The sequence below is a fragment of the Bos taurus genome, chromosome 5 (assembly GCF_002263795.3).
Source record: "Bos taurus isolate L1 Dominette 01449 registration number 42190680 breed Hereford chromosome 5, ARS-UCD2.0, whole genome shotgun sequence".
NCBI classification, from domain to species: Eukaryota; Metazoa; Chordata; class Mammalia; order Artiodactyla; family Bovidae; genus Bos; species Bos taurus.
Window position 1 is genome coordinate 111,379,828 of NC_037332.1, and position 26,521 is coordinate 111,406,348.

At 53.3% G+C, this 26,521-nt stretch overlaps 1 protein-coding gene and 1 long non-coding RNA gene across 2 annotated transcripts in view; one reads left to right on the plus strand and one right to left on the minus strand.

The window, feature by feature from the left end:
* FAM83F (family with sequence similarity 83 member F) overlaps window positions 1-12,731 on the plus strand; it is a 35,998-nt gene extending 23,267 nt beyond the window's left edge. The window contains exons 2-5 of the mRNA XM_002687938.7: window positions 1,113-1,280; window positions 1,794-1,915; window positions 2,755-3,446; window positions 11,139-12,731. Of these exons, the coding sequence (XP_002687984.1) occupies window positions 1,113-1,280; window positions 1,794-1,915; window positions 2,755-3,446; window positions 11,139-11,188 (1,032 nt within the window). The 3' untranslated portion in view covers window positions 11,189-12,731. The remainder of the gene's footprint in view (window positions 1-1,112; window positions 1,281-1,793; window positions 1,916-2,754; window positions 3,447-11,138) is intronic.
* Window positions 12,732-23,171: 10,440 nt separating this feature from the next.
* Window positions 23,172-26,482, minus strand: LOC132345362 (uncharacterized). Its single transcript, XR_009494681.1, has 2 exons — window positions 25,796-26,482; window positions 23,172-23,444 (listed from the first exon to the last, which is right to left on the minus strand). It is a non-coding gene; the product is annotated as an uncharacterized lncRNA (long non-coding RNA).
* Between the last annotated feature and the right edge of the window lie 39 nt (window positions 26,483-26,521).

Here is a 26,521-nt window from a genome sequence, read left to right on the forward strand (position 1 = left end):
GAAAGTGGTTATAATCAGATTTCTCTGACCCCAAAGCATGCCCTTCCTCTGCATCACGGACACAGTGCTTGGGGCCAGCAAGAAAACCCTGCCTCTGGAGTGGAAAAAGGGTTTTTTGTTTGTTTGACCACATGGCATGCAAGATCTTAGTTCCCTGACCAGGGATCAAACCAGTGCCCCCCGCAGTGGAAGCACAGAGTCTTAACCACTGGGCTGCCAGGGAAGTCCTGGAACAAGGTTTGTTTGTATAGGAAAGTGAGGCAGCTGAGGTAAGAAAGGCAAGCTGCCTCGGGCTGCAGAAGGCCTTCCTTCTCAGGATGACTAATCAAGACTGGCTTCTGGAAATCATGGCTCAGATGCTAAAAAATCGGCCTGCAATGCAGGAGACCTGGGTTTGATCCCTGGGTTGGGAAGATCCCCTGGCAAAGGAAATGGCAACCCACTCCAGTATTCTTGACTGGAGAATCCCATGGACAGAGGAGCCTGGTGGGCTCCAGTCCATGGGATCACAAGAGTCAGACACGATTTGGTGACTAAACAGCCAGGAGAGGCAGGGACCTTGTTTTGAGGATGGAGCAGGATGGCTGGACCCCTGGAGGCCAAGGGAGCCTGAGCCAACTGGAGCTCTGCCTAGATCTGTGCTCAGGGAAGCCCAGGGCTTTGCACAGCTGCAGGGACATCAAAGCACTCAGGTCTGCAGAGAAAGTCGTATCTGAGCAGATCTGCAGCTTGCGGTGATGGTCCATCCTACGCATCTCTGTGACTGCAGCCTCTTGAGCCTGCTTATTTCCCAAGGGCATCAGGACCAGCTCTCCTCAGCCTCCTAGATCTCCCCCAATATGACTTCTGAAGAGCTGCTGGGAAACCCCCAGGGTAGGCAGTGGGGATTTGTCAAGGACGCATGGCCAGCACCCTCCGCACCATCTTCATTTCCCAGAGCAGAGCACCCATCTCCTGCTCAGTTGTGTTCAGAGGTGGGGGGGTGGTGCAGGTGGCATTTCTGACTCTCTTGGGCACCACTTAGCCCAGCCCCGCTGGTCCTCTGCAGGCCACAGAGTGACTCTCTAGAGGTGCAGTCGCCATGTGCCTTACCAGCGCCCGTTCCTGCCCAGGTCGTTGCTGTGGTCATGGACCTCTTCACTGATGGCGAGATCTTCCAAGACATTGTGGACGCTGCCTCCAAGCGCCGGGTCCCCGTGTATATCATCCTGGATGAGGCAGGTGTGAACTACTTCCTGGAGATGTGTCAGGGCTTGGAGCTCCCTGACTTCCGTATTCGGGTAAGTTGTACCCCTGGGCAGGGCGGGGGGTGGGAAGGAAGTGGGATGGAGACCCCCTCTGCCCCTTCCTAGGCCTGCTCCCCAGTTCAGGGGTCCAGGTGAGCAGCACTGCCAGCCCCCTTCCCTCTGTCTGAAACCTTGCCTCGTGAACTGATAACCCTAAACTGCACGCCCAGCTTAACATTTTATCCCAAGACTGCTGAAGCTGAGGTGGGAGGCTCTGGCCCAGTCCTGGGTGCTCAGCCCGCAGAGTCACTGTCAGGGTTGACGGTAGGGTTGTGTTTCTCTGCTGAGGAGCTTTGAGAGCAGGCCAGGGCTGCCCTGGGCCCGTCCATGCCCAAAGCAAGACTTGCTGACCTCCTCCGGCCGTAGGAAGCAGAGTCAAATACAGATAGGGGCCAGCAGGCAGGACCCTGTGGACAAGAGGGCTTGTCCTCTACTCAAGAAGATACTCGGCACAGAGCTTCTAGGCTCCCAGCCTGAGTGACAGCGCCCTTCTCCTCTTCCCGACAGAACATCCGTGTCCGCTCTGTGACAGGCGTGGGCTTCTACATGCCCATGGGGAAGGTCAAGGGGACCCTGTCGTCAAAGTTCCTTATGGTAGATGGGGACAAAGTGGCCACTGGATCCTTCAGGTGAGTTGGGCCCTGGTTGGGGCGGGGGGAATCTTTGTTCTTGGTCAGAAATGTTCGCATTCAGAAGGATGCTGGACTGGAGCCTCCACAGTCCTACGTGTCGTAAGTCTAAGACCTGCTCATATTCTAAGTCTGTTCTGATGGCAAAGAATAACCCCCCGGCCGACCCCTTCCCTCAAACTCTCTGGCTGACGGACTATTCAAGAAAGACGGTCAACTTCTGTTGACCATTCAGCACTGCCTGCCTTCCACGGTCCACAGCAGCAGGTTGCATTTTGAGGCTGGAAGAAGACCCTGGCAGATGGAGCAATTAATAAATGGCATCAGCCCTCTCACATGGTTAAAGTATGGTGCTTTGCAGATGCCGTGTGTTCTAAAAATTCAGAGAAGAACTAATAAGAAACGAAATGCTCGTAACAGTAGTGGCAGCTGCAGATTCTACTTTTAAATGTATGTTTGTGCCAGGAACTGAGAAACCTTCTGTATACGTTGTTGGACTTTAGCCTCACAACAGCTCTGACCACATGCCTCACGAGCCCTGTTTTACAAGGCAGGCAGAGTGGAAAGCAGGTTTGGATCCAGGCCTGACTTTTCTCGCCCTCGCCCTGCACCCACTGCCTGCTTTACTGCACGTGAGGCCAAGACCTGGACCCGAGGGAGTATTTGGGTCTGTGGAGGGAAAACAGCTGGCACAAGGCAGCAAGGCGTCCGGCCTCCCTGGTAGATCGGGTTGGGCCGGGCGGTGGGGGTGTTGAGATGGGCTAGCCAGGCGGCAGCCAGCGGGGCGAGGCTGCAGCCCCGGGCACCATGTGTCTTGCTTTTCTGTCCCCGTGTTCTAGCTTCACCTGGAGTTCCTCCCACGTGGACAGGAACCTCCTCCTCCTCCTGACGGGGCAGCACGTGGAGCCCTTCGACGTGGAGTTCCGGGAGCTGTACGCCATCTCCGAGGAGGTGAACTTGTACCAGCAGCTGGGCCTGGCAGGAGGCGCTGGCAGGCCCGGCCTCCACTACTCCTCCACCGTGGCGCGCAAGCTGATCAACCCCAAGTACGCCCTGGTGGCGGGCAGCCGGCCCCCGCCCGGGGAGATGATGCGCTGGGCCGCTCGGCAGCAGCAGGAGGCCAGCGGCCGTGCTGAGGGGCAGGAGGAAGGCGGCAAGGGCGAGTCGGCCCGGCGCCTGGAGAGCTTCCTGCACGACCTGGCCACCCTGGAGCAGGTGCTGCCCCCCGTGGAGCCAGTGCCCCTAGGAGAGCTGAGTCGGAGGGATGCCCGGGGGGTCTCCCACCTGCACACGGACCTGAAGTCCAGACCCCGAGAGGCCCTTGCCCGAAACGGCAAGGGAGAAGCCGCCAACGGGGAGGCCACCCTGGCCAAGGAGGGCAGGCGCTTCGGCAGCAGGATCTTCAGCCGACGGTCCAAGAGGCCCGCGGCACCCAATGGCACAGCCAGCGCCCTCTCCCCCAAGGCCTTGGCCGAAGCGGAGTTTATGACGGGGAAGAGGCCCAACGAGGGCTCCAGTGCTGACGTCTCAGGTGAGTCGTGTCCCGCCGCCCCCACCCCCAGCACCATCCCCAGGGCTCCCCAGGCCTCTGAGCCTGCTCTAGTAGCTGCCTCCGGGCAGGAGAGCACAGAGCTCTGGGCCCCACCATTCTCGTGTCCCCGTCCCGCTCTGGCCTCTGCCCGCATGTGGCCTGGGCCAGCACTGCTCATCAGACCTCCAGGTTCCCCTTCTCCAAAGGCGGGGGAGAGTGAGCCTGTCCGGCCCAGTTGCTCCGAGGACATGAAGTGCTCAGGACAGTGCTGGGCACAGGAGTCGTTGGGGAGCTCTTGTTACTAGTGCCACAGGCCGGGGGAGTATCTCCACTGTAAACCGCTTCTGAACCTAGAGCTCCTCCTCAGCGTCTCGTTCCTTGCTGGATCAGGTGTTGTCCTGGACAGACACACCCCACCAATACCCTGACCCACTTTTCCTCATTTCTTTTGTAAAAGTTGGACGTGACTCCTCCCTTTGTTCATTTGATAAATGGCATTTGCCACGCTGCTTACTTCTGGGACAGATTGTCCCTGCTGGTGGTATCTTTCTGGCGGCAGGGAGGTCTCTCTGGGATGCCCTAGAGGTCCTGGCCTTTATCTTTCTCTAGAACGGTCTCCAGAGTGGCCTTTTCTGGCTGGTGGGGACAGCCAGGGCCGCTGCCAGCACCTTTTCTCATGTCAGCATCTCTGGGATTGAAGGGGTTTCCGTGTTGGGATTTCTCCCTCCCTCCAGGCTGTGGGGCTTTGCAGCGGTGAGACTGGGCTCCCTGGCTGGTCCAGCGGGTGATGGCAGGGCCTTGCGTTCCAGGATTCCTGGGTCCCCTCCAGGCCCCGGCTTTGACCTGACCCTGGCTGGAGTGCAGGTCTTCCCCTCCATTGACACCCCAGCTCTGGTCCAGAGCCTTACGTACTCAGTCCGTGCCTCTTAGAGTTAGGACAGGCCTGGAGTGTCCGAGAATTTGGGCACAACAGCAGTGCCAGGGCTAGAGCTACATTCAGCCAGGAAGCATTTATTGAGCACCTCCATGTGCCGCGGCCTCTCTTACTTGGCTCTCAAAACAACCACAGAGGTGGCAGGTGGAAGCTCAGAGAGGTGAGTGACGTGGTCCCAGGGCACAGGAAGTGGTAGTGGGGCCAGGACACAAAGCCAGGCCAGGGCCCATGTCCTGCCAGGGAGGGGGAGCTGGGCCTGTCCCATCTCCGCGGGACTCCCTGGCTCCCCCGACACCAGATGCTGCTGCTGCTGCTCTGCACCGCTTGTTTGGAAGAAGGGTTGCCATGGTGAACACCTGGCAGGGAAGGGAAGGGGAGGGGCGGGCCCAACCACAAAAGGGACCGTTTGCCACGTCCTGACTCGAGGTGAAATAGAAGCTTTCTGTTTCTTCAGCCCCTCACCCCGAGGTGCTGTCTCCATAGAAACAAAAGGCCATCATCTTCTCCCTTCCTGTTTCCTTTAGTGAGTCTCAGCATCAGGTGCCCCTGCTTGGATGACTTGGACAGTCACTGATGCTGCTGCTCTCTTGAGTGTTTTCATGGGGTGCCGGTAGCCAGCCAAGCAGCCAGGGACCAGCCCTGTACCAGCTCCGCCCCCGAGTGCCTGAAACCCAGAGAGAGAACCAGAGACAGACAGAGAAGGGCAAGAGTGCAGCGGCCCATACCAGGGATGTCTAGCAAGATCACAGTAGTCCTGCTTCGCCCCTTAGGAGACACGCAGAGCGGCCTCATCCAGCACAGTGTCTGCATACCTGGACAGGCAGCCAGCCCTGAGGACCTGGAATTCAAGCCCCTCATGAGGCCTTTCCTCTGGAAGGCAGGGCAGGAAGCACAGATTCTTCTCCCCAAAGGCCCTTTGGGTGGCCTTCAGCCTCACAAATGTTTGACTGGTATGGTGCCTCCTGTCAGGCAGCAAAAGCTTATTAGCAGGACTTCACGTGCCAGAGGGTCAGGTTACCGACAGACGGGGGTCCCTGATGTTGGAACTAGCAATCCTAGCATGCATGGAACTGCCATCAGGGAGGAAATCACGTTAGCTGCTCCCTTAGGGTCCCTCCAAGGAACGGACCCCTCTCCTCCTGTGAACACTGAGAGTACCATCAGAACAGCTATCGGATGGATGTCGGCTCCCAGTACCTGGCTCCCCAAAGCCGGCACACATCCTTTCACCTCCCCAGGGCTGTTTCCTGGTTAAGAAGAGGAGAGAGGGGTTGAGCCTGTGGGGTTGGGGAGGAGGCTGGTCCAGAGGCTCCTTTTTGAGCTCTGGTTCTGACTCCGTCCTTTCTGTCTCTGTTGCCCTCTTGTCAAGGGAGAGAGCCCGGGCCAATGACAGAGTGGGTGAAAGAGAGAAAAACAGGAAGGCTGAGAGCTGACAGCCTGTAAAACTGCTTGATAAGAAGTATACAATTGTCAAACAGCGTGCAGAGTTTTGCACACCCAAGTGCGGGCCCCCGGGAGAGCCTTCTGAAATCCCTTCCTTCGGGTCTGGCGGTCTGGCTGCGGGTGGCCAGGTGGTTTGAAGGTCCACAGCTCCCTCTACTGGTGGGAGCCAAGCGCCCTTTCCTTGCGGTTTTTCTCCTTGGCCCTGCGCTTGGCGCCTGTCAGCATCTTCCCTGAGCCGGCCACCTGCGCCTATCCAGGAGCTCTGGATTCTGGGGCAGAGACCCCACCTCAGGGGACCGCAGTCACTGGAAAGGCTGGTGAAAAGAGAGAGGAGTAGGTCCCGCCGGGCTGGGCTCAGAAATCTGCATTTTAAACAGTGTTGTCTGAGGGTTGTCCCACGCAGGGGCCCTCGGAGCAGCAGATCCGGTGACAAGGCTCTGCCCTTGGGGGCTGCCGGGTCAGGGGAGGAAGTTCCAGGTGGTGTCCTGAAGCCCCCCACCCTTAGTCCCCCTGGAGAAATCCCTGGGACACAGCCAGCACTTTTGTGCAGCAGGGTAAGAGGAGGAAGGGAGGCACAGGCTTTGGCTGGGCACCTGGAGTGTGCTGGGTGGACACGGTGCTGAACGCCCTCGCATGGCCGCCCCACCTGATGGCGTCGTTTTGCAGATGAGACCCCAGAGGTGCAGAGAGGCGAGGCCCTGTGTCCACGGCCACGAAGGAGAGCCTCCCAGGGCCTCACACAAAGAGTCATGTGGTCTCTGGAGGGTTAGGGTAGGCATCTTCCCTCTGTCTTTAAAGGCAGTTTGGAAGGGCCAGAGGCCTGGACACATGGCTGACTCTCCCCCAAGTGCCCACAGGTGCAGAGGAAGAGGAGAGTGCCTCTGGGTCACCCTTTTCCAAGGGCCCCTGAACCCAGGCTTTTAAATTTATTATTATTTTTGGTTGTTGCACTGCACGGCATGTGGGATCCCAGCTTCCCCCACCAGGGATCAAATCTACACCCCCTGCACTGGAAGCACAGAGTTTTAATTAACCTGTGGGCCACCAGGGAAGTCCAGAGCCCAGGCTTTTGTTCCCAGAGTTCCGTGCCGTGACTGCAGCCGCAGGTGCAGTCAGCCCTTTCCAGGGCTCTCCCAGGTCCCCTGATGCACGCGTGGATGGGCCACCCTGGCTGGCAGTGTGGGCTGGCTCCTAGGGCTGTGCTCGCTAGGCTCCCAGATTTCAGATTTGCCTGTGTCATTTTCCGGGTGGTGGTCTGGTCCCCTGTGTGGGATGGAAGGCTGGGTAAATGCCAGTCTTCAGAGTGCCAGGGTTCAGGGATCCTTAAGGGGCCAGGCCTCCAGTTCCAGGGTGAGCGTCCTCAACAGCTGTCTTGTCAAGATGGAGTTTCAACACTCAGTGTCAGACCTGAGCTCAGGAGGGCTTCCCCTGTGGCTCAGAGGTAGAGAATCCGCCTGCCAAGGCAGGAGACGCAAGTTCGATCCCTGAGTCAGAAAGATCCCCTGGAGAAGGAAATGGCAACCTACTCCAGTATTCTTGCCTGAAAAATCCCATAAACAGAGAAGCCTGGCGGGCTACAGTCTGTGGGGTCACAAACAGTTGGATATGACTTAGTGACTAAACCACAACAAACCTGAGGTCAGGCCTCAGCTGATGTTCTCAGACTGCACTCTGATTCCATAAACCTGAGCACCATCACCAGCCAGGGCCTCGGTCACGTGGCACAGACGAGGGGAGCTGACTGAGGATCCTTCAAGGAGCTAATCCCACTGGGCTCTAGCAAAGAAGCGGGTGTCCTTGGTCCCGTTGGCAGATGTCAGAATCTCCTGCCTTGCTGGTTTCTCTTGGGCCCGGCCAGGGCTTCTGTCACCATCTGCATGGGTAAAGGCACATACGTCCCCCAGTCACCCTCCGTTGATGCCACTGTGGTTGCTCTTGCTGTTAGTATTGGCATGAACCCTTACATAGCTTCGGATCATGAACTCCTTATTGCCAAATTCAGACTGAAATTGAAGAAAGTGCAGAAAACCACTAGAGCATTTAGGTATGACCTAAATCAAATCCTTTATGACTATATAGTAGAAGTGAGAAATAGATTTAAGGGGCTAGATCTGATAGACAGAATGCCTGATGAACTATGGATGGAAGTTCGTGACATTGTACAGGAGACAGGGATCAAGACCATCCCCAAGAAAAAGAAATGCAAAAAGGCAAAATGGCTGCCTGATGAGGCCTTACAAATAGCTGTGAAAAGAAGGAAGTGAAAAGTAAAGGAGGAAATGAAAGATATACCCATTTGAATGCAGAGTTCCAAAGAATAGCAAGGAGAGATAAGAAAGCCTTCCTCAGTGATCAATGCAAAGAAATAGAGGAAAACAATAGAATGGGAAAGACTAGAGATCTCTTCAAGAAAATTAGAGATACTAAGGGAACATTTCATGCAGAGATGGGCTCAATAAAGGACAGAAATGGTAGGGACCTAACAGAAGCAGAAGATATTAAGAAGAGGTGGCAAGAATACACAGAAGAACTGTACAAAAAAGATCTTCATGACCCAGATAATCCCAATGGTGTGATCATTCACCTAGAGCCAGACATCCTGGAATGTGAAGTCAAGTGGGCCTTAGGAAGCATCACTACAAACACAGCTAGTGGAGGTGATGGAATTCCAGTTGAGCAATTTCAAATCCTGCAAGATGATGCTGTGAAAGTGCTGCACTCAATATGCCAGCAAATTTGGAAAACTCAGCAGTGGCCACAGGACTGGAAAAGGTCAGTTTTCATTGCAATCCCAAAGAAAGGCAATGCCGAAGAATGATCAAACTACCGCACAATTGCACTCATCTCACACGCTAGTAAAGTAATACTTAAAATGCTCCAAGCCAAGCTTCAGCAATACGTGAACTGTGAACTTCCAGATGTTCAAGCTGGTTTTGGAAAAGGCAGAGGAACCAGAGATCAAATTGCCAACATCCACTGGATCATGGAAAAAGCAAGAGAGTTCCAGAAAAACATCTATTTCTGCTTTATTGACTATGCCAAAGCCTTTGACTGTGTGGATCACAATAAACTGTGGAAAATTCTCAAAGAGATGGGAATACCAGACCACCTGACCTGCCTCTTGAGAAATCTGTATGCAGGTCAGGAAGCAACAGTTAGAACTGGACATAGAATAACAGACTGATTCCAAATAGGAAAAGGAGTACGTCAAGGCTGTATATTGTCACCCTGCTTATTTAACTTATATGCAGAGTACATCATGAGAAACGCTGGGCTGGAGGAAGCACAAGTTGGAATCAAGATTGCCGGGAGAAATATCAATAACCTCAGATATGCAGATAACACAACCCTTATGGTAGAAAGTGAAGAAGAACTAAAGAGCCTCTTGATGAAAGTGAAAGAGGAAAGTGAAAAAGTTGGCTTAAAGCTCAACATTCAGAAAACTAAGGTCATGACATCTGGTCCCATCACTTCATGGCAAATAGATGGGGAAACAGTGGAAACAGTGGCTGACTATTTTTCTGGGCTCCAAAATCACTGCAGATGGTGATTGCAGCAATGAAATTAAAAGATGCTTACTCCTTGGAAGGGAAGTTATGACCGATCTAGACAGCATATTCAAAAGCAGAGACATTACTTTGCCAACAAAGGTCCGTCTAGTCAAGGCTATGGTTTTTCCAGTGGTCATTTATGGATGTGAGAGTTGGACTATAAAGAAAGCTGAGCGCGGAAGAATTGATGCTTTTGAACTGTGGTGTTGGAGAAGACTCTTGAGAGTCTCTTGGACTGCAAGGAGATCCAACCAGTCCATCCTAAAGGAAATCAGTCCTGAATATTCATTGAGAGGACTGATGCTGAATCTGAAACTCCAGTACTTTGGCCACCTCATGCGAAGAGCTGATTTATTTGAAAAGACCCTGATGCTCGGAAAGATTGAGGGCAGGAGGAGAAGGGGATGACAGAGGATGAGATGGTGGGATGGCATCACCGACTCGATGGACATGGGTTTGGGTGGACTCCAGGAGTTGGTGATGGACGGGGAGGCCTGGCGTACTGCAGTTCATGGGGTCACAAAGAGTCAGACACGACTGAGCGACTGAACTGATCTGAACTTACGTAGCTTGCCTCTACCTGATTGTTCATTGTTTTCAGCAAATGTATATCTGTGCACTGTCTGCTCTGTGCCAGACACTGTCCTAAGTTCCTGGTGCAGCAGTGGACAAAGTGATGGGACTGTGTGACACGGAGGGCCCCAGAGGCAGCCTCAGCAACCCAGGAGGATGGAGACTGGAGGACCACCCAGCCTTGGGCCCCTTGGAGCCACAGGCTGGTGGACACAATCGTCCGGCTCCCCTCGCACCTCCTCAGTGCTCCACCTGCTCTCAGATGGCCTCCAGGGAGGCTCAGCTGGACCCTCAGAGAGTCCCAAGGCCTGGGTGCCACCCAGCTAGGCAGGGGAAGGGCTCTACTCGGACCTGTTCAGCGTCATTCTTGTTAATGGCCCAGGAGAGGAGGCCAACGCCACCTCCATGAAATTCATAGCTGAGGTGATACAGGAAGGTGGTGTGAGCGCCAGGAGATGACTCTGGCCCTGGTGGTGTGGAGAGGAACCAGGGGAAAAAGCACGGAGGCAGTCAGTACCCCAGGAGGGCTCCTCGCAGCAACGGGATGCTGGTCTGAGGGCAGGAACCCAGCTGGCCTCCGCCTGGGATGTAAAGGCAGTGGAAGCGCATGGAAGGGGCCTGGGAAGAGGAGAGCTGTGCCTCGCTCCCCCTTCTTTCCTCCTGATGAAAGGTGTTCCTTGTGCCCTCTAAGCCTGGGGTCTGTGCCACCGTGCAGGCCAGCCCCTGCTGGGGCTTCCAGAGTGGCTCGGCAGTGAAGAACCCACCTGCCAATGCAGGAGACGCAGGTTCAATCCCTGGGTCAGGAAGATCCCCTGGAGTAGGAAATGGCAACCCACTCCAGTATTCTTGCCTGGAGAATTCCATGGACAGAGGAGCCTGGCAGACTGCAGTCCACGGGGTCGCAAAGAGTCGGACATGACTGAACACACATGCACAAACCACCCTGCTGAGGCCAAGAGATGGCAGATCCCTTGATGTCCCAACCAGAGGTGGTCTTCATAAGGCCATCAGGACAGGACCTTTCATTTTGCTTTCCTAAGGATCCTATGAGCTGGTTTCAGTAGCCAGGGAGGGAGACAGTGACCCCAGCACCCAAATTTGAGGTGTGGGCGGTGCACAGGAGAGGCGCTGGAGGCCAGCCAGTGAGTGCTTCACCTACACCCCCCTCACCTGTGTCCCTTGTCTCTGCAGGTAAAGGCAGTCCCAGTCCTGGCAAGAATAGCAACTGCATGATCTCCTGAGCTGCGAGCCAGCTGTCGGAGGACCTAGGGATGCCCCGTCCTGTCCTGTGGAGACACAGTTCAAACTCTGCGCCAGTTTGCACATCCGACCCTACTGGCCTTCCACCCCAGCAGCCTCCATCCTGGCCTCAGGGACTCTGTATCCTGGATGTGAGGACCTGCAGCATCTCAAGTCAACTGCACACCTCCACAAGACTGTCGTGGCCAGGCCGGGCTCACCACTTGTTTACATGAAGTGGAAGCTTCACTAGTGTCTGCTCTCCTTTATGCCCAGCCCGCTGCCTCCCCTGGGCTAGCCTTGCCCTGCAGGCCCCCAGGTGGGGTGCGCCTACATCTTTATACCTGAATGTGATAGGCTCTCTGGAGCAGCTCCAGTCCCCCGGCCTCTCCTTCCCTGGGCTTCCTGGTGCTGCTGGTTCCCCAAGAGGTCTGGTGGAATAGAAGGGACAAGGACAGGGCTCTGAGCCAAGAACCCGGTCTCACTTGAGCTTCTGAACTCAAGGTGGGAGACTCAGCGAGGATGGCTGGGGGCTGGGGGCTTGGAGCTGAGGCCTTCCTGGCCTGTCCCTGCAGGCTCCTACTCTAGACTCTGCGTGGATCGAGGGCAGAATTTGACCCTGCCATTTTGAGAGCCCTGGTGCTGGGGTCTCCCTTCCCTCCGCAGCACCATCCTGAATGGTCCAGTTCTCCTTGGGCGCTGCAAGCCGATGTGGTGGTTCCCCGAGTGCCTTTACCTGAGGCCCTCCTCCCCTTTTGTGCCTTGATTGCAGCCCCAACGCAGGGAGACCCTGGCTGATGCTCTGGTGGTGTGGGAGGCTGGGCCACCTTCTGGAGTGCTTGCCCTCCCTCCACCCCAGGACCCAGGGCTTGCCATCAGTCCCCCTCACCAGCCAGGATGTACGTGCCTTCTGTGGTTACACGTTGGCCAAAGACCAGCCTTGGCCTCCTGCCAAAGCCAGACTGTACTGAGGTGCCTCAGCCTTACTGGCTTCTAAGAGCCCTGGCCTAAATGCCACAATGCCAGGCCAGGAAGACCAGCTGAAAATCGCACACTACCCCCTCTTCATATGTGTGACTGAGCAGATCTGCAGAGAGAACTGGGGAGTGGACAGCAGAGAAACTGCCGGACCACAGGGGCTGAGCTGGCCCCGCCTCGGGCCAGGTTGCTGGGGGGCCTGGAGAGCCCAGGGCTACGGCAACTGCGAAAGCACCACGCTCAGCCTCTCCCAGCCTCCTACTTCTGAGCCAAACTCTGGTCCTCGCCTCTTTCCTTCTGCAAAACGCTGGGCACCGGCAGCACCTTGGGGAGGGTCCAGATGCTCCGGTGGCGCGGACACCGGCACTTGGTGGCAGTGGGAGCAGGGGAGCCCCGAGCATCCTCTGAGAGGAGCCTGGCCTCCCAGGTGGGCGGGAGGAGGGGCAGGGGAAGGAAGGGAAGACCTGGTTCCCGAGGCGGGTAGGGGGCCAAGGGACCTGATCCCCCCACTCCCTGAGCTTGTGTGAGATTAAACACTTCCTGGGAACTGTTTCCTTATGCACCAAGGCCTGGCGACATGGCCCTGCTTGTTCTAGAGGGGAAAAGAGCAGGGAGGTGGCAAACAAGGTGGGGGGAGGGGGCTACACCTCAGCTCAAGGTGTCTGTGTGGAGAGAGCGCCCTTGGTGGGCAGAGTGGACACCTCTGGCGGCCAGAGGAAGGGACCGGCTCCTAAGCGATTGTGCCAAGGGCTGTCTGTGCCTCCCCTACGAGAAGAAGTGAAAGTGAAAGTCACTCAGTCGTGTCCCACTCTTTGTGACCCCATGGGCTATCCAGTCCATGGAATTCTCCAGGCCAGAATACTGGAGTGGGTAGCCTTTTCCTCCTCCAGGGGATCTTCCCAACCCAGGGATTGAACCCAGGGCTCTCTCATTGCAGGTGGATTCTTTACTAGCTGAGCTAAGCAAGCCCACCAAATCTTTTTCCTGTCTCCAACCCAAAGCAGGCCCAGTTCCCTCCCCTCCCCTGACATGCAGGAGGCTCCAGACTGGAAGTCCCAAGTCTCTGTAGCCTTGAGCCAGGCCGTCCATCCTGCCCCGGCTTCTCGCTGAGCCAGCCCAGGGTGATTCTCACTCTCTTCAGAGAAGCCAAGCGGGGTGGGAGACCACGTGTTGAGGAGGACGCAGCACAGTGTCCCGGGAAGAACGCTGGCCTGTGACGGGACACCTCTCCCTGTCCTTACAGAGGTTCGGGTGAGCTGGCCTCATGGCTGAGGACCCTGGAGTCGTAAAAGCAGCTTGTCTGCCTGAGCTCCAGCCCCTCCGTTCTGCCTCTCAGCTTCTCGGTTCCAGCACTTGTGCACACTTGGTGAAATATCCCTTCTGTCATCAAATCTCAAAGGGACATCTGGCCTTCCCAGTTGGACGGCAAGTTCAAGGATGGATCATGCCCTTGGTCCCTCCGCAGCAGCTTCCAGAAGGCTGGTGACGTCAGAAGGGCTCCAGGAGGAACGGGGAAGAAACAGTGCTCTGGGTGCAGGGCCTGGCTTCGTGGCCCCCACCTCACCCCGGTCGCCAAGCTGCCCACTGTCAGAGTGCAGCCTCTGTAGACCGAGTGCCACCAACCGGCACAGCCCCCTGAGAGGCCAGCCTCGGGGGAGCAGAGGCCCTTGAGGTCTGAGGCCTCGCCCCATTGGAGCGAGAAGGCGGGACCCCTGCACAGGGGTTAGGGGTGGGGGGGCTTGCCCTTGACATTTGGTGAAACTTCCCAGTCTCCCTTGTCAGCCATCCTCAGGGTCTGGTTAGCCCTGATCCTTCAGGGGGGCTTTTGAGATGGTCTCAGCCAACAGCACCACTCTGTGCCTATGTGGACCCTAATAGAAAGGCTAGACCAAGAAGGCAGCCTTGAGATAGGGAGTAAATGGGACCAGAAGGGGGTGGGGGCTGTTTTTTGTTTTTGCTGTGACTTTTTTTTCTCTTTTTAACTTATGAACACCTCCTATATGTCAGTCACTGTGCTGGGTGCTTCAGTTACCCAAAGGTCTTGTTCTTCCTTTTTTATATTTATTTACTTATTTGGCTGTGCCAGGTCTTGGTTGCGGCATGCAGGATTGTTTTTCTTTCTCCCCCTGAAGGATCTCCAGTTCAGTTCCCTGACCAGGGATCTAGTTCCCTGACCAGGGATCAAACCCCAGCCCCCTGTATTGGGATGGCAGAGTCTTGGCCATTGAACCACCAGGGAAGTCCCACACCCGCAGGTTTCGAACTAAGAAAAAGTTCAGGGAAAGGTCCTTTCCAAAGTGAACAGGAAGTTTTCCCGTTCTGAGCCTGGAGCCTCACAAAGCCTGGAGCCTCCCATTCTGGAGACTGAGCCTCACAAAGTTGTGTGATAAGCAATTCAGATCTTAACCACTTCTGTTTTTCAGACCAAGAGGACACTGTTCACAGTCCCACAGCACCGCAGATCCAAGTCTGCTCCTCTGGCTCAGGGCTTCCTGCCTGCAACACCAGTGACACCTGGGACCCCAGATTCTCTGCTGGGAGAGGGTCTGTCCTACACGTGGTAGAATGCCTAGCAGCGCCCCAGCCTCTCCCTGCTGACCGCCAGTAGCACCTTCACAACGGAAGTGTTAGTCACTCTGTCATGTCCAGCTCTTTGCGACCCCGTGGACTGTAGCCCGCCAGGCTCCTCTGTCCATGGCATTCTCTAGGCAAGAATACTGGAGTGGGTTGCCATGACCTCCTCCAGGGGATCTTCCCAACCCAGGGATCGAACCCAGGTGTCCCGCATTGCAGGCAGACTCTACTGTCTGAGTCACCAGGGAAGCCACAGCACCCTTCAGGTGAGACCACCAAAAGATAGCTCCCAAAGTTGCCAAGTGTCCCTGGGGGTTAAAATCGTTCCAGTTGAAAAAGAGCTCTTTGAGCTCAGTTGAAAAGGCCACATGCTCCTCCCTGGGCTGCTTTCCTGGGCATACCTCCTGCAAAACCATTCCTTTTGTTTGACAGGACACTTTGGCCCAGAGAGACTGGTTGACTTGCCAAAGATTTTGCTTTCTGTGACTGACACAATAGCATCTTCCATCTTCATTCTCGTTACCTAACTAAGCTTGTCCCCGCCTTGGACTCCCCAGAACAGGTGTGTGTATGTGCCACATCTGTCTTACTCTACTCAACCCTGCCACGTTTCCTCCCAATCTGTCCCCCTTCCTTCAGTCTCGGTTAAAGTCCTACACAGACAGCACCGTTGGACACTGTGTGTTGCCCAGCCACATCCCCACCTCCAAAGGCAGCCAGGGCTGACAGCAGAGAGACATCCACCCTCCTCCACACGGGCCAGTGGGGACTGCTCCTTGGGGTGCCATGACACGTTCCGAGTAAACACTGACGAAGCCCCCTTAGCAGCTAATTAGCCCTGCCATGCGCTGTGCGTATAGTTTATCGCCTGGCTGTGCGCCACCGTCCTTCCCGCCTGGAGGACCCAGCGGCTGTCACTGTCATTGTCTGCACTGCTGTTGCAGCAGCAGAAGGAGGTGTGGTACAGAACAGGCACCCTGGGTTCAGGAAGCTGAGCCAGGCCAAGGTGGAGAGGACGTGCACCTTAGGAGGTGGTGGGGTGGATGTTAGCATGTTCTCTGGGGTGCGGGGGTGGGGAGGCAGGGAGGAGGGCATCGCTGGATCAGCCTGAAGGCTTTGAAAAGTTGGACAGGTCTGACTGACTCAACCCTCCTCTGTGAAGCTTCTGCCCTCCCGGCTCTGAAATGAGGGAGGCCCTGCCTCCCACTCCCCACTCGATGCTTCTGCCTGAAATGATACACACCCATTCTGTGCCTGGAGACAGGACACCATCTTTCTGCCTCACCATCACATCCGCAGTATCTGCTTAGTAACGACTCATTTGATGATTGAACACTTGACAGCCACGTGATGCAGAGAATAAGTCAGGCTCATACATGTGGGTGGTGTCAGAGGCTCTGGAGTTGATCATGACCTTTCAGTCTTCTTTTTTGGTTCTGACGCACAGCATGTGGGATCTTAGTTCCCCCACCAGAGATTGAACCTGTGCCCCCTGTGTTGGAAGAGCAAAGTCTTAACTACTGGACCACCAGTGAAGTCCCTTTGACCTTTCAGTCTTATTCCTGACTCCTGAGACCGGACAGGGAAACAAAACAGGATTTAATTTCTTAAGGACTTTGGAGTCCTTCCTGATCCAAGCCTCTGGGAAGGCTTCTCCTTTCAGCATGTGTCCTCAGTGGACAGTCTTCATTTCCCAATTGCCCAGGTCTCCAGGCCTCTCTGGCTGCTCAGGAATGACCCTGTCTGCGTGCTTCTTGCAAAGGCTAACACAAAAGCAGAGAAGAAGATGGGCTTTGAGGTGAGGAAATGTGTCCACAGCTATCCAACAAGTCATGGGAAGGGCTCGAATCTGGTTATTCAGACCCTCCTAGGGCATTGTCACTGCATCCCATGGTCTCTTCAACTGATAGCCACTTGTCTGCAGCCACTAGAAAGCAGCTCCAGGGACAAATGTCCATGTCGTAGGAGACCCGCTAGGACCTGTTACGGAAGCCAGCAAATGCCTGGGGAGCCTGGAGGAGGAAGGGAGGAAAGGCAAGAACAGGCAGCATGGCCACAGAGGCCACAGTCCTCTGGGCACAAGCACGGGAAGAGCACATCCCATCCCATGCTAAGAGCCAAGAACCATGCCTGGGGGCCCTCACTTCCCGAGGAGCAGCTGGACTCCCTGGCTCATCTCCTCCTGGAAGTCTTGGAAGCTGGGCGATTGGACAAGGAAAGGCATTTCACGTGGTACCTGGAAGGCTTTATTCATCTGTTCATTCAATGGATATTTACCGCGTGCCAGGCCTGAGGATGAATGATGAGCAAGGGAGTCCCTCGCAGATTTAGCATGGGGACCCATCCTGCTTGCTGTCATCTTCACTGAGGCTCTGGCAGTGAGAGGACAGAGCAGAGGGGGCAGGCTTCCCCACTCTGGCACGCATCAGCTAAATGACCCAGCAAGCTGCTCCACACCCATCCGAGTACGACGGGGATACTCTTGGTACCAGGCGGAGTGAAGCACTCAGCTCAATGGCCAAGATAGATGGGGAGCTCTGGAAGGGCTGATGCCTCTGGTGGTGTGTGACTCGGAGGGTGGAGGGCAGGGGGAGCATTTCCCTTATGGAACATTGTCTTCTTGATGTTTTCCCCTGCTCCCTCCTGGGAAAATGGCCACTTTCAATGGTGAGTAGTTGGCCCAACACAGGCTTTCCCAGGTGCCTCAGCGGCAAAGAATCCGCCTGACAATGCAAGGAAACACAGGAGAAGAGGGTGGATCCCTGGGTCTGGAAAATCCTCTGGAGGAAAAGGCAACCCACTCCAGTATTCCTGTGCCTGGGAGATCCCACGGACAGAGGAGCCTGGTGGGTTACAATTACTGGGGCTGCAAAAGAGTCAGACTCGACTGAGTGAGCACACTATACAGCTGGCACGTGGAATTAAAGGCTGGTTCACCTGGAAGAAGTTTCCAGGTCAAGGTTCTCAAAGTAAGAAAAGTTCCAGAGATGCCACGTGGCACCCTCTGTTCAGGGCCAGAGCTCCTCGGTGCCCTCTCACCCCTCCCCCACCCCAGCTCTTGGCATTTGTTACTTGCAAGCCTGCAAGAGGGCCACCGTCTTACCTGGTTGTGCAAAAGTCCCAAACCTTTCTTGACCGATTAGTTTGGGGTAAAAATTTTTTAAAAATTTTTGGCGACTCCTTCCTATATAAAATACAAATGAAACCCAAACCAAGGAAATAGGACATCAGACAGGCCCGCCGAACCTCCGGGCCAGTCCCGAACCCTCCATGACGCTCCTGGCCCTCCTCAGCTTCCTTCTAACCCTTTCCGCGCACTTGCCGGCCACGACAACAGCCGGCGTCTCCCGGGCACGGACCGGGAGGAGCCCCAGGGCCGGCGTGGGTCGCGGCGCAGGACGGGAGGCTGCAGGTCCGGAAGCAGCTCCCGGGTGAGGCTCCGCGGGGCGATGCTGACCCCTGGCGGCCGCTCGCAGCGCCTCGCGATCCTCCTGGGGCAGACGAAGAAGGCAGAGGCCAGGGCTCAGCAAACTTCCTATAAATGGCCACAGAGTAGATGTTCTAGGCTTTCAGGACATGGGGGATAGGGGGTCGGTGACGACCACAACCGCTGCAGTAGTAAAGCCTGAAAGCACTGTGATTGAGAGTAGGGTGGCTTTCCAGTGAAACTTTGTCGACCGTGAAATTTGAATTTTGTATTATTTTTGCGTGTCGCAATATTACCCATCTTTTCATTTTCCCACCCCCTTTAAAAAAATGTAAAAATCATTCTCAGCTCAAGAGTTGTGCAAAAATAGGCAGTGACTGGATTTGGCCTACAAGTCAGGTGGACCCCTGGCCAGGGCCACTTTCCTCCCACTTCCCAGCTCTAACTGCCAACTGTCACCACTGCGATTCTTCACTGCTTTGCCACTGTTCCGCCAGGAGGACTCCCCAACCCCCAACAAGGTTGCTGCCACTGAGCCCCCTTCCTAACAAAAATTCTGGGGTTGTTGGTTTTCACTCATTTCATAAGTTTGTGTAAGTGTCCTTACATTTACATAAGGTGCCCAGCCCTGTGCTGAGGGCCATAATAACCAACATGGGTTTAACATTTGCTTTTGTTCATCTGTTAGTTCAAACAAACTTACTGAGAAATTCCTGTGTCCCAGGCACTGTAATAAGAGAGACTTGGTCTCTGCCCTCAAGGTGTCGATAACCATGTGTAGAAGATGGACACAGAAGGCAAGCGTGATGATGGAGAAGAAAAGCGGGTGTAGCAGCCCAAAGGAAGCACTTAACTCAACCTGGGGGTAGAGGTCATGGAAGGCTTCCTGGAGGAGGAGGTGATCTCTGAACCAACACTTGAAGAGTGAATGAGAGAGGGGAGACGGAGGCAAGACATTCCAGGAAAATGTCCAGAGCCTAGAAAGAACTCTTTCAAGAGAGTTTTAAACACCAAAGACAATCTTCTCTATGTCCTTCAGTTATAGTATCTGCCCTCAAGGCCTCCCCAGTCTGGTGGGGGAGACAGGCTGTATCACAAGCTGTCATATGGTTGTGGGGAGAGATTTAAAGAAGTTTTCTCTCCAACCTCGTATGATCAGTGAGCCTCAGGAGTGTAAGTGAGGGTTAAGTCAGGGCTCTGAAGCTATGAACAGTCCCTATGGCCAGGCCTGGGCTGGGCCTGACTCTACACAGGGAACTGAGAGAATCTAGGGAAAGACGATGTGGGTGGCTTCTCTGCTCCAGAAGCCCCTGGGAGGAACAGGGGCTGGACCTGAGCCTTGAAAGAAGTGTACACCTCAGAACTGGGGAAGGAAGAAAGGGGAACCGAGGCAGCAGCACCGGCGCAGACAAGCTCACTGAGGAAGGAATGGGTGTGGCCCCGCTGAGAGGCCACCAGGAAGTCCTCCTGCAGGAGGGAACCATGCTTCCAGTGTGGGTCTCCCAACCACCTCAACCAACAGGTGTAAGTTTCCTCAGCCCCACCAATTAAAAACCGTGACCTTGGACAGTTACTTAACCTCTCTCTGCCTTGGTTTCCTCCTCCGTACCGACCTCATAAGGTCGCTATGAGGACTGAATAAGTTAGTACCTCTATAATTACACAGCAGTGCTTGGCACTGGGGCCAGCTTCATGAGCATGCAACTTGAGGGCTCCCAAGGGTCCTGCACCCGGAAGGCAGAGGGTCCCACATTTAATGTAATGTTCTGCTCTTGCTGTCTTGAAATTCTTAATAATTCTGGAAAAAAGAGCCCCATGCTTTCATTTTGCATGGCCAGTCCCGCCTGGTGTAGCATGTGCTTACAAACTTGGGGTCTTGTTATTACTTTTGAGTCCAGAATAACACATCTGATCCAGTACCCTTATTTTAGACATGAGGAAGCTGAAGCTCAGACAGTTTATATGACTGGCACAGGATCACACAGCATGGCCTGCAGAATGAAGGCTGGGGATGGAGAGGTGAAACTGCGATCTCTGAGGTGGAGGGAGGACAATGACGCTGCTCTCCATTCCCTCCGCCCCTGCCTCCCCACCCCCACGCCCCGGAAGGCAACATAAGGAGAGAAGAGAGACAGACTCCTTAGAAGGAGCTGAGAAAGAGGGGGTATGAAAAAGAGCATGAACAGTTGTAGAGGTAGGAGGGGAGCTGGCTATTTTGAGGAACCAAGAGAAGATTCTCAGAGTAAAACATAGTGGTGAAGCCATGGAAACAAGGACTGAGAACGTCTCTTGGATCTTGGCCACAAAGAGGTCAAAGATGAGCTTAGAGAAGTGAGTTTCAGCAGAGCGTGAGGGCTAGAAGCTGGGATACAGCAAGAGTGGTGGTGGAGATGGCCACAAGGCATTATTTAAGAAGCTGAGGAAAGGAAAAAGAAGGGAAAGGGCAGGCAGGCGGGCAGGAAGGCTATTCTTAAGGCTGTGGAAGCGGAGCCAGGTCCCAACTGGATGCAGAAGAAGGACCATCAGAGGCAGTAATTTTTTTTTTTTTTTTTTATGTAGAGTTGGTCTTTGCTTTTCTTTCTTAAATTTTATTTATTTATTTTTATTTGGCTGTGCTGGGTCTTTGCTGCTACGCGTGGGCTTTCTCTAGTTGTGGTGAGCGGGGCTGGTTTCTCAAGCCGTGGCTACTCTTGCCGCAGGGCAGAGGCTCTAGGCGCCAGACTCAGCAGTTGCGGCTCGAGGGCTCAGGAGTTGTGATGCATGAGCTTAGTTGCTCCACAGCCTGTGGAATCTTCCTGGACCGGGGATCGAACCCATGTCCACTGGCAGGCAGATTCTTTACCGCTGGACCACCAGAGAAGTCCTTTAAAAAAAAAATTATTTATTTTTGGCTGCATCAGGTCTTAGTTGAGGGGCACAGGCTTAGTTTCCCTGAAGCATGTGGGATCTTAGTTCCCTGACCAGGGATCAGACATTGGAAGGCAGATTCTTAATCACTGAACCATCAGGGAAGTCCCAGAGGCAGTAACTGAGCCCAGGAGGGGTGCACCTCTTTCCCTGAGTCTGTAGGGAAAAGAGCATGTGGTTGAGCTAATAAAGGCTCTGAGGGTGACTATTCATGGGCGCTGGTTGTTTCTCCAGCTGTAGTGTGGCAGGTCCAAGGGTAGACACCTCAGGACAACGTAACAGCAGGGAAAAGAACTGACTCATTGGAGTCAGAGGGCCTGGGTTCAGCTGTGAGGTTATTAACTGTGGTGACCTGCTGCAAGTTAGTCACCCTTCAGAACCTCAGTTTCCCTACCTGGAAAATGGGGACAACCATGGTTGTTGTGAAGATTAACTGCCACCATGATCCATGTAAAGCCCTCAGTACAGTGTCTGACACATAGCGAGTGTTCACCAAAGGGTAGCTGTTATTTACACCACATCTGGTGCTCCTATGAACCTCCCTGGGGAGTCATGCTTTGGCCAGAGGGCGTTGAGGGCGTTGGGGGTGTCCAGGGTTTTCCTACAAGCTTTTCAGGAAGTGTGGTTGTAAGAAATGAGACATGATTTAGAAGCGGCATAGCTTCTGTCACAAGGGCTTTGTTACACAATAAATGCTACCAAATGTGTAATAAATGTTTATGAGCAAGTCCTCTATAATCAGCACTCTCTAGAAACTTCCCCTCCCCCCAGGTGCTCTTGGCCTTGGCTGTGGCCACACCCACTGCCCAAGTGAGCCGTATCAGCTGTCAGCTATCCTCTTGTCTTTTGAATTCAGTGCTTTTTACAGGGACTCTTCCCATGATTATAAGTTTGAGAACCGGAGACCGCTTTACAAACACTTCCCAATGTCTCGCAGCAATGAGAGGCCAGTGCAAAGGGTAAAGGGAGTTTTCCTGAGCCACGGAAATCAGAGTTGGAGCCAATCCAGCTGGCTATGTCACCCTGAGCTTGTGGGTCATTGCAGAATTGTTTGCAGAAATTCCTGTTATATTGGATTTTGTCCAGGCCAACGCAATGTGTTTCAGGGATCACAGAACAACCTCTCAAGGGAAAGAAGGAAGGCCTGTTGCTTGGAATGACTTAGAGAAGTGTTGGTAGCCATCCAAGGCAGCCATCACTCATTAAATTTGCCTTCCCTTCCAACAAAAAGCCAAATGTACAGAACACCACATACAGAGCTCTAAGAATAGTACAGCGTCCCAAGAACATACTGAACTTGGCCTGCATGCAAGTGTGCAGGGCTTGGCGGGTCTTTTTACTCTCAAAGCTGGATGGGTTGGAACAAACACCCCAAATATTTTCTCCAAGTAGCATGCAGAGAAGAAATGAGAAAGAGAGCAAAAGAGAGCACCCTAGCATGTCATTCTCTGACCTGGGCTGCCTTTTCAGGGCATGGATAGGCCCTACAGCCACCAAAGCAGCTTGTAAGCCCTTGGGCAGTGAGCACAGTAGAGCCCCCTTCCTACCCACCATTCATTGATTCCACACTGGGCTGAGCAAGCCCCAAAGTCCTGTAACAGGTGGAAATTTGTCATCTGCTGCTACAGGAATTTGAAACCGTCACCCTCCACGTAGGATTTACTGGCATCCTTCCCATAAGTATAGAAAGTGAGAACAGGTTCCATCCATAGCTGAGTTCTGAGCGATGAGAGCTCTCAAAGTACTGACAAGACCCTGAGCCACACCCCACTGTTTGTTGGAAGAAATCCATGTGTGGGTCTATTCATAAAAGAGTCTGGGAAGACAGACTCCTTAATGGCGGTTGGCTCTAGTAGTGGGATTTGGGGCAGCTTTTCTTTTCTACTTTAAAACTTTCTGTATGGTCTGAAATCTTTACTCAGTGATCCAGAAAACAGCCACCGTATTTGGAAATTGTTTTCCTATTCTCGGGCGGGCAAACACAACAGGGTTTCTGGCTTCCTGCTTTCTTCTGGGAAGGGAAAGTAAAATAAGGTGGAGTGGGCAGACCCCCAAAGGCCCTCAAAGACAAAAATTATAGGAAGAACAGGCTTTAGCCATTCCTGGATATTCCTATCATGCTCCTTGCCCCCCAAGAACAAATGTTACAGGTCACCACACATCCTCAGCCTCTTGAATAGCTAATCACAATTCATTCTTTAGTTCTCCTTGTAGATGTCACTTCTTCAGGGTAGCCATCTCTGTCTCCTCAAGATTGAATCCCAGGACTCCCCTGGTGGTCCAGTGGTTAAGACTCCAAGCTCCGAATGCAGGGGGGGCCCAGGTTTGATCCCTGGTCAGGGAACTAGATCCTGTGTGCTGCAACTGAAGACCTGGCACAGCAAAACAGAAAACAAAAAGATTGCGTCCCATATCCCTCCCTTGTTCTTCCAAGCCATCTGTGCTGCGATTACATGTTTACCTGTTGGCCACCCCCACCAATCGAGGTCCCTGAATGCAGACATGTTTTATTCATCTGTGCAGCCTCTATACCTTAGGAAAGTGCCCACAAGTTCTATAAACATTTCCTGAATAATTATTTATAGAGGAACCTTTTGTAACCAGGGCAATTTAAGAGGTACAAAGATGAATAAGAAACCATTTGCTTTCAAGGAACTTAAAGCTGAGTTGTTACTTAGTCGCTAAATTGTGTCTGATTCTTTTTCATCCCCACAGACTGTAGCACACCAGGCTCCTCTGTTCATGGGATTTCCCAGGCAAGAATATTGGAATGGGTTGCCATTTCCTTCTCTAGGGGATCCTCCTGACCCAGGAATCAAACCCACATTCCTAACAACAGCAGGAGGATTCTTTACCACTGAGCCACCAGGGAGCCATGAAATTAAAAGATGCTTGCTCCTTGGAAGGAAAGCTATGACAAAACTAGACAGTGTGTTACAAAGCAGAGACAGCACTTTGCCAACAAACGTCCGCATAGTCAAAGCTATGGTTTTCCCACTAGTCATGTGTGGATGTGACAGCTGGACCATAAAGAAGGTTGAATGCCAAAGAATTGATGCCTTTGAATTGTGGTGCTGGAGAAGATTCTTGAGAGTCCCTTGGATAGCAAGGAGATCAAACCAGTCAATCCTAAAGAAAATCAACCCCAAATATTCACTGGAAGGCTGATGCTAAAGCTCCAATACTTTGGCCATCTGATGCAGAGAGCTGGTTTGGAAAAGACCCTGATGCTGGGAAAGATTGAGGGCAAAAGGAGAAGAGGGTGGCAGAGGATGAGATGGTTAGATAGCATATCAACTCAATGGACATGAATTTGACCAAACTCTGGGAGATAGTGGAGGACAGGAGCCTGGCGTGCTGCAGTATTCGGGGTCTCAGAGTCGGACCTGACTTAGCGACTGAACAACAACAAAAAAGCTGAGCTGGGGAGACAGATGTATCTAACAATTAACTATAAAATCAAGCGCTAGTTTAAGGGTTAAAATAAGAGTTTCAAACAACCAACCATGAAGATAAGTAAGGTTTTGGACCCTGACTATTTCTCACTCATTTTGTTTTATGGTTCAGAATTATTCTCACACTGGAATGCTAGTGTGGGGTGTGTGCATATAGTTTTAAGGATTCAGGTTCCTAGGACCTTTCTTAGACCTTGACTCATGATTTTTCTTCTGTCCTGCTGGCAGTTGCCCTGGGAATACCTGCCATTTAATGTTAATTGATGTTTGTGAAACACTTATCCTCCTCTGCTGAAAAGCTGTAAGTGTTGAGCACTATTTCTGTGTTACAGTAGTTGTTTTATTATTCAAGCAGTGCCAGTGTGGTTACACAACAGCTTGGATCAGGAGACGAAACAAGGGCAGTGATCCTACTGAAGCTACAGGGGATGGGGATTTGGGATGGTAAAATGTTAATTATCCGAGATGGAATGTGGGCTCGAGTCCAGCACTGTGCTCCTGGAGATCATTTCAGTACCAGAGCCTGGGGCTGGTTCTCTGGCAGTGGGTCCTAAGCATTCTGCCCTCCCCTGGCTGGAATGTTGGATTCACTTTGCTGAAAGCTGCCACAGGAAAGAATTCAATGGCCAGGAGCCAGGAACACACCTCTTGCACAGCATAAGGGGCTACTCTGGAAGCTTTCCACAAAGGGCTGTTCTATTTGCATACAGTAAATTATTCCTAAACCGATTTATTCTCTTTCCCTCTTTGGACTCTCTCCTTGTTTCTGGCTCTTCAGGACTCTCTCAGAAAAGAATGAGCTGGAGGTGGATGGGTGGCAGTTGGGAAGGTAGGCTTGAAACAGAAGGCTGGTAGAAGTATTCATTTATTTATAAAGTGGAGAAAATGACCATAAAGGTAAATGGGCTTCCGGTCAGGAAACACCAAGACTGTTTCATTTAGGGTGGGAGGAATGGGTGCTGGAGAAGATACAGTGGAGGCAATGACAACCTATCCATAGCTTTAGTCCCCAACAGTGTCACCTCCAAAAACTGAGGACCTTAGGCTCTGAATGAAACTTTTTGAAGATGTAGGGTTGGCTGACAGGAACGATTCTAGGCTAAGGGAGACACTAAAGTACAGTGAAAAGAGCTTAGGCCTTGGAGTCAGATCTGGGACCAAATGTTGGTCTACCAACTATTTTCTATCTAGGTGACCTTGGGCAAATGTCCTAACCTCTCTGGAGCCTTAGTGTCTTATCTGTAAAATTTAGAGAACCTATAACTCACAGCTTTAATCGATAGTCCTTGTAAAGAACTCTGCACAGTTGGCACAAAGCGGGCACGCAAGCGGTACGCAAGCGGGTAATCGTTATTACCAACTACAGGCCAAATGAACAGTCATCCAAACTGCCTAGCAAACAATTAACAGTGCGAATCTGACCGACGCGCCTGTCTGCCCAATAAAGTACCAGGAAAGAACTTGGTGGAGACAAACCAATGGCATTAGCCCTTGTTGTTGGACGGGCTTTCTTGCCGTTCCACCAATAGTTTGAAGATTTGACTAACGAGTGACATGCGGACAGTCCAATGACCCACAACCAGCCCACACTCAGCACTTCTGAGGGGATAAATCAAGGAGCCAAGACGTATAGATTCCGTTATTAGGCAGTACTGGATGGAAAGAGGAGCTTAGGGGAAACAGTGCGAGGGCGAAGCACTAATGAACTAATAAAAGGAAAAAGACAATGGTTGCGCCAACTGAGCTCGGCCGCCATCATGCTCTAGTTTCCCCTTCGCTTCTCCGCGTCCGCGACCGAGGAAGCGGCCTCTGGGATGCTGAGGGGGTGTGTCCCCGAATGATTGGCGCAGGGAGCTCAGCCAATCCTAGCTCGTCAAACGGAACGCATTTGACCAATGAGGGGCGGCGGCTGCGGCGAGGCATTGGAGGGGCGGAACGGCAGCTTGACGGGCACAAAAGCCAGCCAGTGAGGGCCGGCAGCATCCTCCCTGCGG